We start from the raw sequence: 15,049 nt of genomic DNA on the forward strand, positions 1-15,049 counted from the left end.
ACCATTCCATTAATAAACTTAATTTGCCCCACTCTTTTGCTTGTTATGCATCCCCAGACTATCTGACCAGCGGCAACTTTACAGTGTTATGTAGTCAGGATGGTATGCCTCCGATTTTCATCTTCTGACATGTCGCTTCCCATCCGAGCCAGGCAGGTTGAATTTCAATTCATCAGAAAAGATGACGGTGTCCCATTGTTCTCCTGTCCATGAAACATGCGTTTTAGTCCAAGCAAGTCACTTCTTCCTCATTTGTTGGGTCAACAAAGGCTTCTTCTTGGGCTGATAGGGATGCAGACCACATTCTTTGGTCTGCATCCTTATCTGAAAGCCATCTCAAAGTCCGGTTTTAGATCAGGTGAACTAGAATGGCGATTACGAAGGCATAGCTGTTTCAAATATCGATCTTGGGAAGGCGTAGTCACTCTCTTACGGTCTGGTCCAGCTCTTCTCTTTACATCACCGATTTCATGCATTAATTTCAGCACCCGGGTTACTGTTGATTGGTGGCAGCCTATTTTATCATCGATAGTATGCGTAGAAAGCTCTTTCTGGGACAGAGCAACAGCTACACTTTTTTTTCTTGTTGTCAATTGAATGTATGGAGTCATGCTTACAACTCTGCAAAATAGGATACTAATGAGCATGTATGCCATTCCAATGCCGTATTTATAGAAACGGCTGATGCAACATCTTTGCTTTGCAACAAACAAAATGACTGTAATCAAACAATATCTTTTACGTTTCACTACAAATATTACTTTTTTTACGGTGATGCAGTTTTTTTGTTCACCACTGTATATAAAAACTTTGCTAGCAGGGATAAGAAGATGATTATCCTTTTGTATAGGGCCATGGTTAGGCTGCATTTTGAGTATTGCACACAGATTGGGTGGCTCCATTTTAGGAAGAATGCACATCTGCTTGTTCAAAAAAAATATAAATAAAAAAGTGAAGTAAACCTTTTTTTTTTTTTTTACTTCCTTGTATACATGAATAACAAAAGGAAAGTAATGAAATAATGCCCTTACCCAGCACAGGAAAAAGTGCAATCTAGGGGCTTGCCTAGCTAACTTTCTTTTTAGGGTGCAGTACCAAAAGAGACAGAGATTCAAATTAAGGAAAGTTGTTGTTTTTGATTTCACAGTACATCGATAGCTTTTTAGACATATTGCACCAGTGTATTGTTTGAACAAGTGTGTGTGTCAACCTACATCCTGTGGGGACTAAAAAACCTAGTTAACTCATAGGGAAACCCTGCTCCAGAGCTAAGGGTGCACAAGCCACAGGTGCTGCTAGATGCGCTACTGCATATATATATATATATGCATGTTAAGATATGATATGAATTAGACACTTTTACATGGTTTTGCCTCATCCTGTCCTTTTCCTGTGCGGGATGAAAAACTTTTTTTCCTCTCTTTTTCCTGCCTATATGGGAAAATTTTTCTGTGTGGGTGGAATTTGTTTTTTTTTTTTTATTTACACTACACACACTGGCTTTGCCTTGACAGGGTCTATAAAAAAAAGTACAAAGTAACAAGGCGGAGTTGAACTTATGTTCTTGGAGCCGTCCACACATACTGTATAATACATACATTTGCCTCAAGCGCCACAAATGCTAGCACCTGCCCTGCCCTGTAATTTTTTAAATTCTCTATGTTTAGCCGTCTAAACATTAAGAATTTAAAATATACATATAATATATGTATTTATATTATATACAGCTTACTTTAAATTTTGGAATAGAATATTTACATATAAATGCATTTCTGTACACAAAAATGTCAATGACAAGCACAATCATTCATTCCAGAAAAGCCGATCCTGATGAGGATATACAGTACTGTAGTGTATTTACAAATCAGAAGTTTCCCGGGGAAATCAACTCGTTCTGTTGCTGTGAGTCAGAACACACAAGTTTTCGTCACCTTGAAAGTTCTTTTGCCAGCAGAATTTATATAACTAAAGTGTATAGTCAAATGGCAAATTACAAAACAGAACTACAACAAATTGGTAACCCACTATCCATAGAGTAAAAATAACTCTCATATAATGAAAATACTAAACCGCAAAAAATTTACCAATACGAAAATATAAAATAGAATTACATCATATTGATAACTTACTACCCATTCAGTAAAAATAACTCCCATATAATGAAAAAATACTAAACTGCCAAAAACTTACCTGTTTATATAAAGACAGGCACAATCACAGTAGTAAGATATTACTATTCTGTGGACACAATCACATGGGAACTATCAACATATTCGAATGTTTCAAACCATCAATCAGTAAATTCATTCAGGCAAAGACAACCAATCAAATACTCTGTGACAGTGGGTGTGGTTACTGCTCCATGAGTCTCGCACTTAGTAGCACTGCACACTGGCGAGAACCAGTGTTGCCAATTTAGCGGTTTTCCCGCTAGATTTAGCGAATTGCTTCCGGTTTGGCGGGTTAAAATATGTAATAGCGGTAGCGGGTTTTTTTTTTTTTTTTTTTTAGCGGAATGAGTTTAAATGTAAAAATTGTAAATACTGTTATGTTTAGCATTTTATATATTATGGCAATGTAACATTTAAATTAAGAAATATTTATTTAGAAATATAAATATTTCATAATTGAAATGTTTTATTGATATACATCGTAAACATAGTAGAGATATCTTATTTAATAGTTTTTTTTTATAAAGCGAAGAATCGGTTTTATATTATTCAGGGATCCCCTGAGGGGAACCACAACAATTTCAATACGTAATTCCACAACAATTTCAACAATTTCAATATCGTTTGACCGTTTCCAACGGTCAAACGATATGACCGTTGGTTCATAGCTTTAAATTGTTGAATAAATCTAAAAATGTGGAAGAAATTCTAATGAATTAGCCCCACCTTTTTTGAAACCGCGAAGGAATGGTATTGGATTATTTTTCTTCATTGTACTTGAATCATCTGGAGAAACAAAATTATAGCGATGAATAACCTCATCATGGGTATAATTAATGTCTCGGTAGAGATCTTTATATGCAGGCCATCCATCACTGATGATTCTTGTACCTCACAATATTCTCTTTCTTATAATTAATAATAGAGTTGTTTTACTTCTATTTTCTACAGGAACTAAAAAAACATTGTTTGGTAATTCTTTCGAATGCACCAAAACCACATTGTGTTCCTCTTAGTCGTCCTCTATTATTTTATTATTATTATTAGTTATACGGTGCAAGGAAGGTGCAAAAATCCTGAATTATTGAGATAGAGAGAGAGAGAGAGAGGTAGTAGTAGTGGCATGTGATGGAAGAAAGCAAGTGTATGAGCTTATGTAGCATCAGCCAAAAACAAAAAAAAAAAATCACACCATTCCTCCAAATGCTTGTCCAGTTCCTCCTTAAATTTATTTAACCTATCAACTTCCACAACAACAGATGGAAGTTTGTTCCACCAATTAACCACCCGCTGACTAAAGGCAAATTTCCGCACATCTATTCTACGTCTGTCTTTCCTTAATTTGAATTTATGCTCCCTTAGGTTCGTAATCTGACGGGCTTGAACCCGGTCTAATCAAGAAGCGTGTGCTACGCACTGCTGCCCCTTCCCACCTGGCTACGGAGGCGCCATTATTTCCAGTAACAGTCAACAAGTCCCACTCTGATATTACCCATTTCGATGAATTTATTTGTGGGGCACTATTAATCCTGCAAACTGTTCTTTTCAGCAATCACTCGGATTGCTTTAGGGTTGTTTCTATTAGATTTCAAGCCTGTAACTGTTTTAGAATTTTTGGCAAATCAGAATATTTTCAGATTATTCTGTATAAAGGGGAACAGTTTTCACTGCCAGAAAGTACAGAGGTTCTCGAGAGGTTTACTGTCAGCTGCATTTGGCTGTTCTGAAATAGGTAATCCATATTGCAACGATTTAGTATTAGGCCTAACAAAAACAGCTTACCAATGGTTAGAACATTAAGGTTCGGGCACCACTTCGCTTGACAACTTTTTGAATATGACAAACATTAAAAACTTATTTTTTTAAAATCATTTTTATTATATTAAATTTTGTTTACTATGTGCAGATCAGCAGTTGATATTTGGCGTCGTTCTGGAAACCAATTGAAAACAAATATTCGAGTTTTCAGTGAACAATGTAATGGTTTATCGATAGTGCCCATCATTTACGGTTCATACATTTTAAGTACCCTTTTATCAGTAGTGTGTTAAGTGCCAAAGCTACTAAGGCCGTGAGGCATCAATATACTTTGTGGCCGATTTGCTTTTTTTTGGTGACACAAAGTTTTGAGAGAACACCATGCAACTCTGGCTTGAGACCAACTGAGCTGCATTGTGAAATGAAGCCCATAAAAATTCCGCCAAAGGCGGTTTTCAAAAAAAAAAAATAAAATAAAATTTAGCTTTTTTTTTTTTTTTTTTTACTGAAATGAAAAGTGTGATTTATTATTTGCTAAAACTTAACAAAAATGAAAGAAACGAAACAAGAAAAATCTATACTTTTTATTGAATTATTCAAAATTTAAGGTTACCGACTCCCACATTGAAACAGATGCAATTGAATATCTATTTTTTTTTTAACCTGCTGAAGTTTATTCAGAAAAATTGAAGCTCTGTAGCAAGTTCAGAAACTTCGTCTCACAGAAGCCCAGTGGAAACAGGTGTTGCCTAGAAGAAAGATGCTCTAGCTCACCTGATGTCTATTAAACGGCAAACAAAAACAATGTCTTGTAATTTAGTAATTCCAAAACTACTGAGATCTACAGACCCCTTCAAAAATCAAGTTTGTAGACCCCTATACATAACATATGCATATATACTATATATACAGGGTGATTCACTACCAGTGCGACAAACTTGCAGGATGTGTAGGGGGCACAAAGACGAATCGGAATCACATAGCATTGCAGGGTCCGAAATGCCTTCGTCATGCGGTAGAGGACGTTGAACGGGAGGTCGCGTGAACAGCGATCCCGCTGGAAGTCAGCATTTGCGAACGGTTCCCGAGGCAGTAGGATGGACGAGTATTCAAAGGTTGAACTGGCCGACATGCACCTCGCGTATGGCGCTGCGGACTGTAACGGGCGCGCCGCTCTGCGCTTGTACCAGGAACGTTTCCCGCACAGGCGTGCTCCTCATCATACGATTTTCGCACGTGTGCACAGGTTACGTGAGACTGGTTGTTTCACGAGAGGTACCATGAATCGAGAGCGAACGACGAGGATGCCAGATAATGATTGATTTTTTTTTTTTTTTTTTTGATTTGGTAATTGTTGGCGCATCGGCTTCTGTAGCCATATTGCACATCCCAAGGTTTTTGCAGTACTTTGATCCAAGCCCGAGGCGGGAATCGAACCCGCGACCTTTGGGTTGCCGGGCAGGTACTTTACCCACTCGGCTAGCCCGGTCGGCTGCCAGATAATGAGGAGAATGTCCTACGTCTTGCAGAAGGCAATCGGAGTACGAGTACTCAAGCGATAGGCCAACGATTGGGTATTTCCCAATCCACTGTATGGAGGATACTGTCAACAAACCAAATGAGTTCATACCATCTGCAACGCGTCCAATCATTGGAGCCTGCGGATTATCAATTCCGGAGGACTTTTGCTACTTGGTTTCTTCAACAGAAACGGTTCGCAAATGCTGACTTCCAGCGGGATCGCTGTTCACGCGACCTCCCGTTCAACGTTCTCTACCGCATGACGAAGGCATTTCGGACCCTGCAATTCTATGTGATTCCGATTCGTCTTTGTGCCCCCTACACCTCCTGCAAGTTTGTCGCACTGGTAGTGAATCACCTTGTATATATATATGGTCAACCACCGTTTCGCGGCCGTTTAGGAAATGCTGTTGTAATTCATAGCATTGAAATGTAAACAGAAAATAGAAATATAACCTGTTAGAGAATAATAGTAAGCAAATGTATATCGGAGGATTTGATGGTGTTTAGAAATTTTAAAACAGTGGCACCTGTCAGACTCCATATGAGCAACTGAAAAATACATATTCTGGTAACATTATTAGGAATGTATGGTGCAAATAAAATATTGCATCAATGTCTTTATTAAAAATGGGAGAATCTATTCTCTTCAGGAAGGGGAAGAATTCATTGATATTGGCAGTCTCCAGTGATATGCTTCGTTGTTCTAAGTTTGAAATGGAAAATGAAGTTGAATTTTCTATCTTGCCGATACCATGGACATTCAATAAATATACGTTTGACTGTGATGGAGTTAAAGTACATCAAGACAGTTCACTTCTAGTTATCAGGTAGAGGTGTGTTAATGATGTCCAATGTGTTCATGTAAGGACAACCCATAACCTGGATTGTAGCACTGTAGTATAAGATAGTGCCGTTCATTGATAAACAGCACAGCACAGCACAGAAACATGGGTCATGAGTATCTAGTGGATTTTACACAAAATCTATTGATTTTAGAGTGGGCTGAAATCCAGTAAAAGGTTATACAATGCTGTTTATCTTAAATCTTAGCTGAGATCTGATTTGTTTCAGTATTCTGTTTGCAATACATTAACTGCACTTAAAGAATCAATGAAAATTACATACTTTGAGTAAGGTGCTATGCTAAAGTTTAAGTGCTATTTTTAATGACATATATTCAGCAGTAAAGTAACTGCATTTAGTTGAAAGGCAGGTTGATATGGTGGCACAAACTTTCACGTCAGAATTTAAGCCAGCAGCGTAAATTTATAAATCTACAGAATATCAACATAATTCTGGAGATGTTATACAAAAAGTTGTTGAATACTGAAATGTTACGTATTTTAATTCCTGTTGGCTAAAGTGATTATCAAAAGTTGATAATTATGAGAATTTGTTAAAAACAAAGGGACAATCCTCAATTTCAGCAGACATGAATAGACTCCATAGCAGATCAATATTCCAACCGTGGCAGTCAGTGAATGTTCCTATAAAGGTTTTCCCATTGGAGACTCAAGCAGGCAATTCCAAACAGGAAGAGAGCAGCCTTTAGTTTGGCACATTAAGTAGCAACTTTTTTTTTTTTTTTGGTAGTTGTTGACACATAGGCTTCTGTGGCCATAATGCACCTCCCAAGGTTTATGCAGTACTTTGATCCAAGCTTGAGGCAGGAATTGAACCCGCGACCCCTTTGGGTTGCCAGGCAGGCACTTTACCCACCCGGCTAGCCCAGTCGGCTTTAAGTAGCAACATTTTCCTCCAGAGATGTAAAGGGATTTCACGAGCCATGTACAGACTGTAACCATCTTATCCATCATAATTGCACAGAGCAATTATGATGGATAAGATTAATTTCAGTACTTTCTCCTTGGAACAATCATTAATAGGTGCTGCATAATCCATGAGGTTAAGTTTCTGTACAGATGGAATAAAGTAGTTCTGTCTGCACCTTGATTTCATACAGCAGAACCATTCACGGCATTAATTAATAAGTTAATAGAGGTAATGCAGTAGTAATAATTAACACTTCTCATTATACTCTAAAAATCTACTTGAGGGCACTTCAATGTATACTCAAAGAACATCTGGCATTGAAAAGAGTAAAGCAAAAACTGGGGTATCTATTATAAAAGCAGAAAATTGAATTTCAACTCAATACAGATAATTTTAGCCACTGCATATATTCGCAAACAGTGCATAAACAGAAACATCCAGCTAGATGCATCATCAATGGTAGATTCCACCCCAATCAAAGATTCAGATGGCTCACTGTACTTATATCAATGAACCTTGTATTGCAAAGAATCCCCTTATCAGCAAGAACACAAAATGCTTATCCAAAAATTAGAAGAGGTCAAATACAACCAGAAGACATCCTCTCAATTGTTTTGGGCTTTTTATTTCTGAAAGCCAATCCCAAATTGAGATCAGTGGATATTTTTGATTCAGCTATAATAGACATACAAGTTGATCCAAATTAAATTTAACTCACTGAAGCACATGGAGAAGCAACTGCTTAAACAAATTGTGAATACATTGTAGGGTGCTGGTCACCAACGACAAGAAAAAGGCAAAAAATAATTTAAAATACAGGCGGGCCTTAACACGATTAATTCGTCCCGCTAGCGCATCACACAAACGCATTAATCGAATATAATAACCAATAGGAAACATTATAATTGCTCCTTGACCTTCTGGAATGTCCATAAAGAATTTTAAAGATACCTTTTAAACTATATATAATGTAAAAGATAATGAAAATAATTATGGAATTAAATGTTTATTGCATAAAACAGCGGTTCTTAAACTGCGCTGCGGAATATTTTAAATTTTCGAGGGAAACACAGCAATACTCGACATCTGTTGGACACGGCGCAAACTAGTTCGAGGTAGTTCACAGTTTCAGCATTTCTTGTTTGGACCTAACTACTAGATGAAACTGTTAGGTCTGGGTGCGCCTTGAAAAAATTACTGAGACATTAAAGGTGCAGTGAACCGAGAAACTTTGGGAACCTCTGACATAAAATACACAATGAAGAAATCACTGTTGCGGAAATATTTGAACAGTGTTGACTTTCTCTTTTCATCAATCAATTTCCAATAGTCGACAACAATCTTCTCTGGGCCCTGACGAAATAAATATCGCAGAGAACACAAGACCTTTTGTTTGAGGTTCTATGCCATACGAAAGATTTCATTTAATTCTTTTACTGTTATCTCCTTCGCTGTAACATTTTCAACTGGCTCATTTAAAAATTTGAATTTTTAAATGCAAGTCTGCATTGACTTTATTAGCAGGAGACAAACATCTTCTTCCGATGGAACACACCGAGGCGGGCAGCAGGCAAACGTTTGTTTATTGACCGTACGACTCGTGGTAAGCTTAATGCATGATTCAAATATTTTTTTTTAACTATCGCATAAAAAAAAAAAAAAAAAATTGCGTTAACTGGAAATTTGCATCATGTAAAGTGGTATCATTTTTCAAATAGCGTTAACTGAATATCGCATTAATCAAACTCACGTTATGCGAGGCCTAGCTGTAGTATACATACTTTTTTAAATTTTTAGCCATTCTGAGATCTCTATGTCAAAATATTCATTTGGCTGCTTCGACATTTATATTTCCTTCTGGCGGTTCTGTATGATGTGACTGACAGTGGTACATGGGAACTTCAGAGCCTCTGTACAGTGTTGGATCCAATTAGTTGCCTTTTGTGAAAACTCACTGAGCTCTGATCAATGATCTTTGTGGTATTTTCCATGAAACTGAAAATGTGCATTATTATAAGGCTATACTGTTAGCACAGTAAATATTTTCCATATAATGTGGTTATTCTGTGGTGTCTCAATTCCTTAATAAATAACAGTGCACACGTGTGTGTGTGTGTGTGCATACGCACGCGTGCGCACACACACTTGCATTCGTACTAAATAAATTTCCTTAAAAAAGGAAACTGACTTTGTATGGTCTATAAATTTTTCAAAATAACTAACCGTAGATAACTCTTAAGAAACTACGATGGTAGTGCAGGAGGAATCATTTGCTCTGTATATCATTGTCCTTCACGAGTTGCCATAGTATTGCACTACCTCGAACAAGTAATGCTTCACTAATAGAGAAGACTATTGTTACTACCACCCGGACGGCACCGTTTCAAAGCTATTGGCCTATCATCAGTGGGTGGGCAGGTACCCTGGTATTGCAGACATGACAATCCAGTTGTGAAGATAATCACACAATATGAAAGGTGCCAAAAGGTTTATATGATATTTAAAAATAACCAAATGCACAAGGCATAATACATAACAGTTTAATATCTATATAATATCGGTGTAGATACACCATAGATAAACTCTTAAGAAACTACGATGGTAGTGTAGGAAGCTTCATTTGCTCTGTATTTCATACTGTGCTCTTCCTTCACAACGTATCTACGCTAATATTATATAGATATTAAACTCTTAGTCTTAACGTATTATGCCTTGTGCATTTAGTTATTTTTAAACATTATCATATAAACCTTTTGGCATCTTTCATATTGTGTGATTATCTTCACAACTGGGTTGTCATGTCTGCAATACCAGGGTACCGGCACACCCACCGATGATAGGCCAATAGCTTTGAAACAGTGCCGTCTGGGTGGTAGTACTCACTGAGAATAAGTAACAATAGTCTGCTCTATTAGTGAAGCGTTACTTATTCGAGGTAGTGCAATACCATGGCAACTCATGAAGGAAGAGCACAATATGAGATACAGAGCAAATGACGGCTCCCACACTACCATCATAGTTTCTTAAGAGTTCTATGGTGTATCTACATCGATATTATATAGATATGGTCTATAAATGTATACACTAAATACTAATTGATTATATTGCAACTCACTGCTCTTCTCTACATGTACTTGCATAAGCTAGATTTAATTTAGATCCTGTATTTTAATTCCCATTACAAGAACTCAGTAATGATCAACTAAAGTGACTAAAAATTATTTATACAATAACTGAAAAGTTATCACATCGCAAGGGCTGTTCCAAAAATAATGTTTGCTGTGCTTGAACCATTGACTCAGTAGTTGCTCTGCTAATGGCAGTTGTAGTTTGATTCTAGTCAAAGAATGAGTTACTAATTTTACATTTCTACCATCAGCCATTTTTGTGCCATAGAATTTTAAAACTGAAGGGTCCAAGATGTTATGTAACATAATATGCACAGCTCCAAACTTTTGATTCACAGAAATCTGGGAACCATTTTTTGATAAAAAGAGGGGCTTTTGAAAAAAAAAAAAAATTTTTTTTAAAGTTCACACAGATGAAAATAAAATTTCTAACAACATACATTTTATATTAAAATACAGCCAATGGATCATTTACTAGTGCAGTATACATTTAAACATTATTCTAATTTCTTCAAGACAGATACTATTGGAGTTTGTTTTTTGCAGAAATGTTGAGTCAAAGTTTTGTTCATAACAGCACTGCTTTTAGGCTTGTCTGTCAAGTGCATTTTCAAAGCTTCACCAGAGCAAAGATCTGAAATCAATTTGTTTTTTTTTACAGCTGGCTGAATATTTTCCTTCACACTCAAGCATTTCTATGAGGAATTTTTTAAAATGCCAGGCATATAATTGAGCACTTTACAGATTACAACCAAGGATTTGTTATCAGTTTAATGCTTTCAAAAACTAATTTGGCAACTTTATATCTATGAATTCTTATTTTTCTTGTTATAGATATGAATTCTGTTTTGGAGCCAGCAGACAAGACTGCCAAAAAGAAACATGCCTTTGCCTTGGGAATTAGTGACAGAAAGAGAGCTGGCTGCCAAACTATATTCACAATTTACCAATTCATTTATAAAGTCATCAGCTTTTGCTATGAATGTATTAAATATTTGAAGTTAATCAGAAGACATTAGCACAAATCACCTCAATGGAACAATGTTGGTAATTGTAACATGTTGCAAATCAGGTTGTTACCAATCAACTTGTTTTAATATTTATGATTATTGTCTCTCTACTCATCTTTCAATGGTGTCTTTTATAATTGTAATTAACAAGGTGGGCTTTTCTAATTTACTGATAGGCAAGGGTGGTGTTTTGGCTCTTATTTCAAGACTATCAGCAATGTGGGTTATACGCATTATCATCGTATACATTTATTTTCTTCAACCATAAATCTGTAATGGTATTACTTTTAACAAACTAAGTTCTTCTATTAAGCTCTCTGGGCTGTATCATATGCTTTGCACTGGAAATGAAAAACCTGCAGAAAAACTTTTCTTTTCTTTTTTTAATGGCTAAGTGAACAATTACAGCAAACATTCTCAGGTGTTATGGCAGTATTCAATAATGAAAAATGATGGATTTGCTACTGTAAACTGAGAGTTGGTAGCTATGAATGTGTGTGGGGAGAAAAAAACATGTGTGTGCTATGGGTGAAAAACCATCATTCATACATTAAAACAAACATTATGCAACTAAAAACCCATTCATAATCAAACAGAAGTGAGTGTGAGTGTGTAGTGGCAGCGGTCATTCAACAGATCAAAGTACAGTTGTCTAGTTAAATAAAATAAATTTTCTATTTATACTCTGGGATAACCACAGTCAGTAGTTCACAAGGTAGAAAGAATACAAAGAACAGCACTATATTTAGTAGTCATATGGGCTTGAATCATGGTCACTCAAAGTACATGTACTTATGTGCCTGAACGCTCAGCTATGACAGACTTTTGGGTATAAAGTTTTCAAGAGGGCTATAATAGAACTTAAAGGTGCATGCTTCAAAATTTTTCAATAATAGTTATGGTATTTTTAGCAAACAGGAAATGAACTGCTATGTGTGGCACAGAGGAAATGGCATTTGAGATTATGAATTTGAACTCAAGACTCAGCCAATGCATTACAAACATTCCATGACAAAAATGAAATAAAGTTCTAACAGCAGCAATTGAAAGTAAAATAAAACAATGAGCTTTGCTTATGACATGACAACTCTTATAAAATACCTCAAGAAATATCATTCAGCACAAGCTACTATACAGAATTTCAGAACTTCTGAAAGCAGGGGGTGCTCATTCTCCATAACAATGCAAGACCACATGAAGGAACAGGTGACTTCTTGGCAAAATTAACAGCTGTGACCTGAAGGATATGAAAGCTCAACCAAAATGGCTTATTAGACAGTACGCAAAAGCTTCCACATTGATGACAGGTAAAGAATGACAAGCAAGGGTCTTATACAGAAGGACTGTCATAATTTTTATATAAAAATTTACTGCATTAATAACAGCATACTATGCCATTACTTTTGGAACCATCCTCACAGTTATACTGCAAAAAAATTAGCAACATAGGGTTGATGTCAGAAGTGAATAAAATTATATACAATAATTATTAGTCATAACAAAAGTATAATCCTGAAATAAATTTAAAGTCATCATTACGTTCTGGTGAAGAAATTTTCTCAGATAGTTTCTGTGATGCGTGCGTGTGTGTGTGTGGAGGTGGGGACAGACTGAAAACACATGATAGGATAAATTATATATACATATATAGTTTTGAAATAATCTTATTTAAAAAATTCTACTTTGCTTCTCTGTATTATAAAAATTAATTCTGAAAAGCATCTGGAATAAAGTTCTTAATTCTGTACAATTTTCACATTCTCTCTTCTTGTATGGATTACACACAGATACCTGAAACTAATTATACTATTATATAAAGAAACTGAATTAATTTTTGATTAATATTAAAATGCCGCTTTTATTTTAAATGTGAGAGGAAAGCACTTTTTTTTTTTTCCAACAGCAAAGGCAATTAAACAAGGTAAAACCACACCATTTATTTTAATGTTATCACTGCATGACAGTACTGTCAAATAAAATGACTATATACAAAAAAGTAACTACATGAAATAAATGATTGGTTTGAATTCATGACAAATAGCACATACTGGTGAAGAAAAAAAAAAAAAAAAATCACTCAACTATAAATGAAGATTACATGTTACTAACAAAACATGAGATTCTGCATAATTTATCATGAAAATAACACTGCACTCAAAACTATAAGCACGGAATAAATGACAATACATTCCAGGGCCTCAATGCTAAATAAAACTGACAGTCAAGAATATGGAACATATGTTCTTTAGCTGGCTCTATCGCCACACCACCTTTTAGCCAGAGGAAGTTCACTATGTCCTGTAATTTCACCACAGTTCACATTTTTTCCCATTTCTATTAGCAGATACCTCAACTGGAGAAGGTAGATACTAAGGTCAGAGACAGACACCAGCATGCTTCCCACATTAACAGACATTTTGTGTTTGGTTAATTCCTCTTGTTGCAGCCTACAAGCAAAAATAATTAAGATATGATTAATGAAAGATGGAAACAAGGCATTTCTGATATAATTAAATGTAATTCCTAAAATTAAAGTTAAGCACAAAAAATCAACACTTCCAGGTGGGTGAGGAGGGGAAGGGTGGGGGAAAAGCCATTTTTAAAAAATGATACGAACACTACAAATTTTCCAAATTCTCCCTCTCTCCACAGAATGTAGAAAAGTTTAATTTTCACAGAAACAAGATAAAAAAACATCTTATTGTCATCAGGAAATTATTCCTCTGTTGTCTATGAATAGACAAAAACCTACTTGACCATTTTATATAATTTAAAAGCCCTTGGTATTTTCAAGTGGCAAAACAAAATTTTCTAAAATTTTCAAATTAGAAAATTTAGGCCTATTTTTTTTTTTTAAAGAAACTAGTATTACACTGTAAAAGTGACTTTTCCACATGATAATGAATATTCTTTTAATCCTGTGAATTTTACATAAGCTAATGCCTGTTTTGCTTGCTTCCATAGCTATGGTGTTCAAGGGCAGTTTTCCTCTTTATCATTACCAGAATAATTTAAAAGGGACATACACACACACACGAGATGGGACCCAAACTCAGACCTTCCCAAACATGTATCAAGTGAATACTTGAATAACTGAAACTATACTTACAGAGGTCATTTTTTCCAATTATATGGTTCAATTAAGTTTTACACTGAAAACTACTTTAACTTGTTGATTTGTATTAAAAATATCCCCTAATGTAGAAATAAAGCTTTATACATAATCCTTATGCACAAGAGTAACTGTGACAAAAATGTATGTTATGAAAGTGTAATTTGTAGAAGAATAAGGGAAATTTTACCTCAGTATGACACGCAGCACACTCTCCAGCAAATAAACGAAAATAAAATTAATGCAAATTGAATACAGTAATAAAATTAATTAAAAATTAAAACAAGTTCAACGTAAATTTTGAAGACTTCCTCTCCTAGGGAAGTCTTTTGCAATTGTTTGATAAAAAGTTGGGGATGTGAAAGCAGCAAATTAAATTAAAAACAATGCAATCCCCTTCAAGAAAACAGATTGTATAATCAAGGATACCAAATGGTAAACAAGGGTTATTTGAAAATAAAATAAATAGGTTAATATTAAATTGCAAACATTTAATATTATCCAATTTTAAGAGTAATACCTTAAATACTATCATTATTATTATTTTTTAAAAGTAAATTAAATTTAGGGAAA

General features: G+C 35.4%; 1 protein-coding gene across 5 annotated transcripts in view; it reads right to left on the reverse strand.

Annotated features, from left to right (window-relative positions):
* Positions 1-13,386: 13,386 nt before the first annotated feature.
* LOC150080653 (uncharacterized) overlaps positions 13,387-15,049 on the reverse strand; it is a 213,155-nt gene continuing 211,492 nt past the window's right edge. For all 5 annotated transcript variants that reach the window (XM_090381862.1, XM_090381864.1, XM_090381861.1 and 2 more), the window contains exon 5: positions 13,387-13,811. In XM_090381862.1, the coding sequence (XP_090237988.1) occupies positions 13,610-13,811 (202 nt within the window). In that variant the 3' untranslated portion in view covers positions 13,387-13,609. The remainder of the gene's footprint in view (positions 13,812-15,049) is intronic.

The sequence above is a fragment of the Mastigoproctus giganteus genome, chromosome 9 (genome assembly GCF_048544385.1).
Source record: "Mastigoproctus giganteus isolate SK-2022 chromosome 9, ASM4854438v1, whole genome shotgun sequence".
Classification (NCBI taxonomy): Eukaryota; Metazoa; Arthropoda; class Arachnida; order Uropygi; family Thelyphonidae; genus Mastigoproctus; species Mastigoproctus giganteus.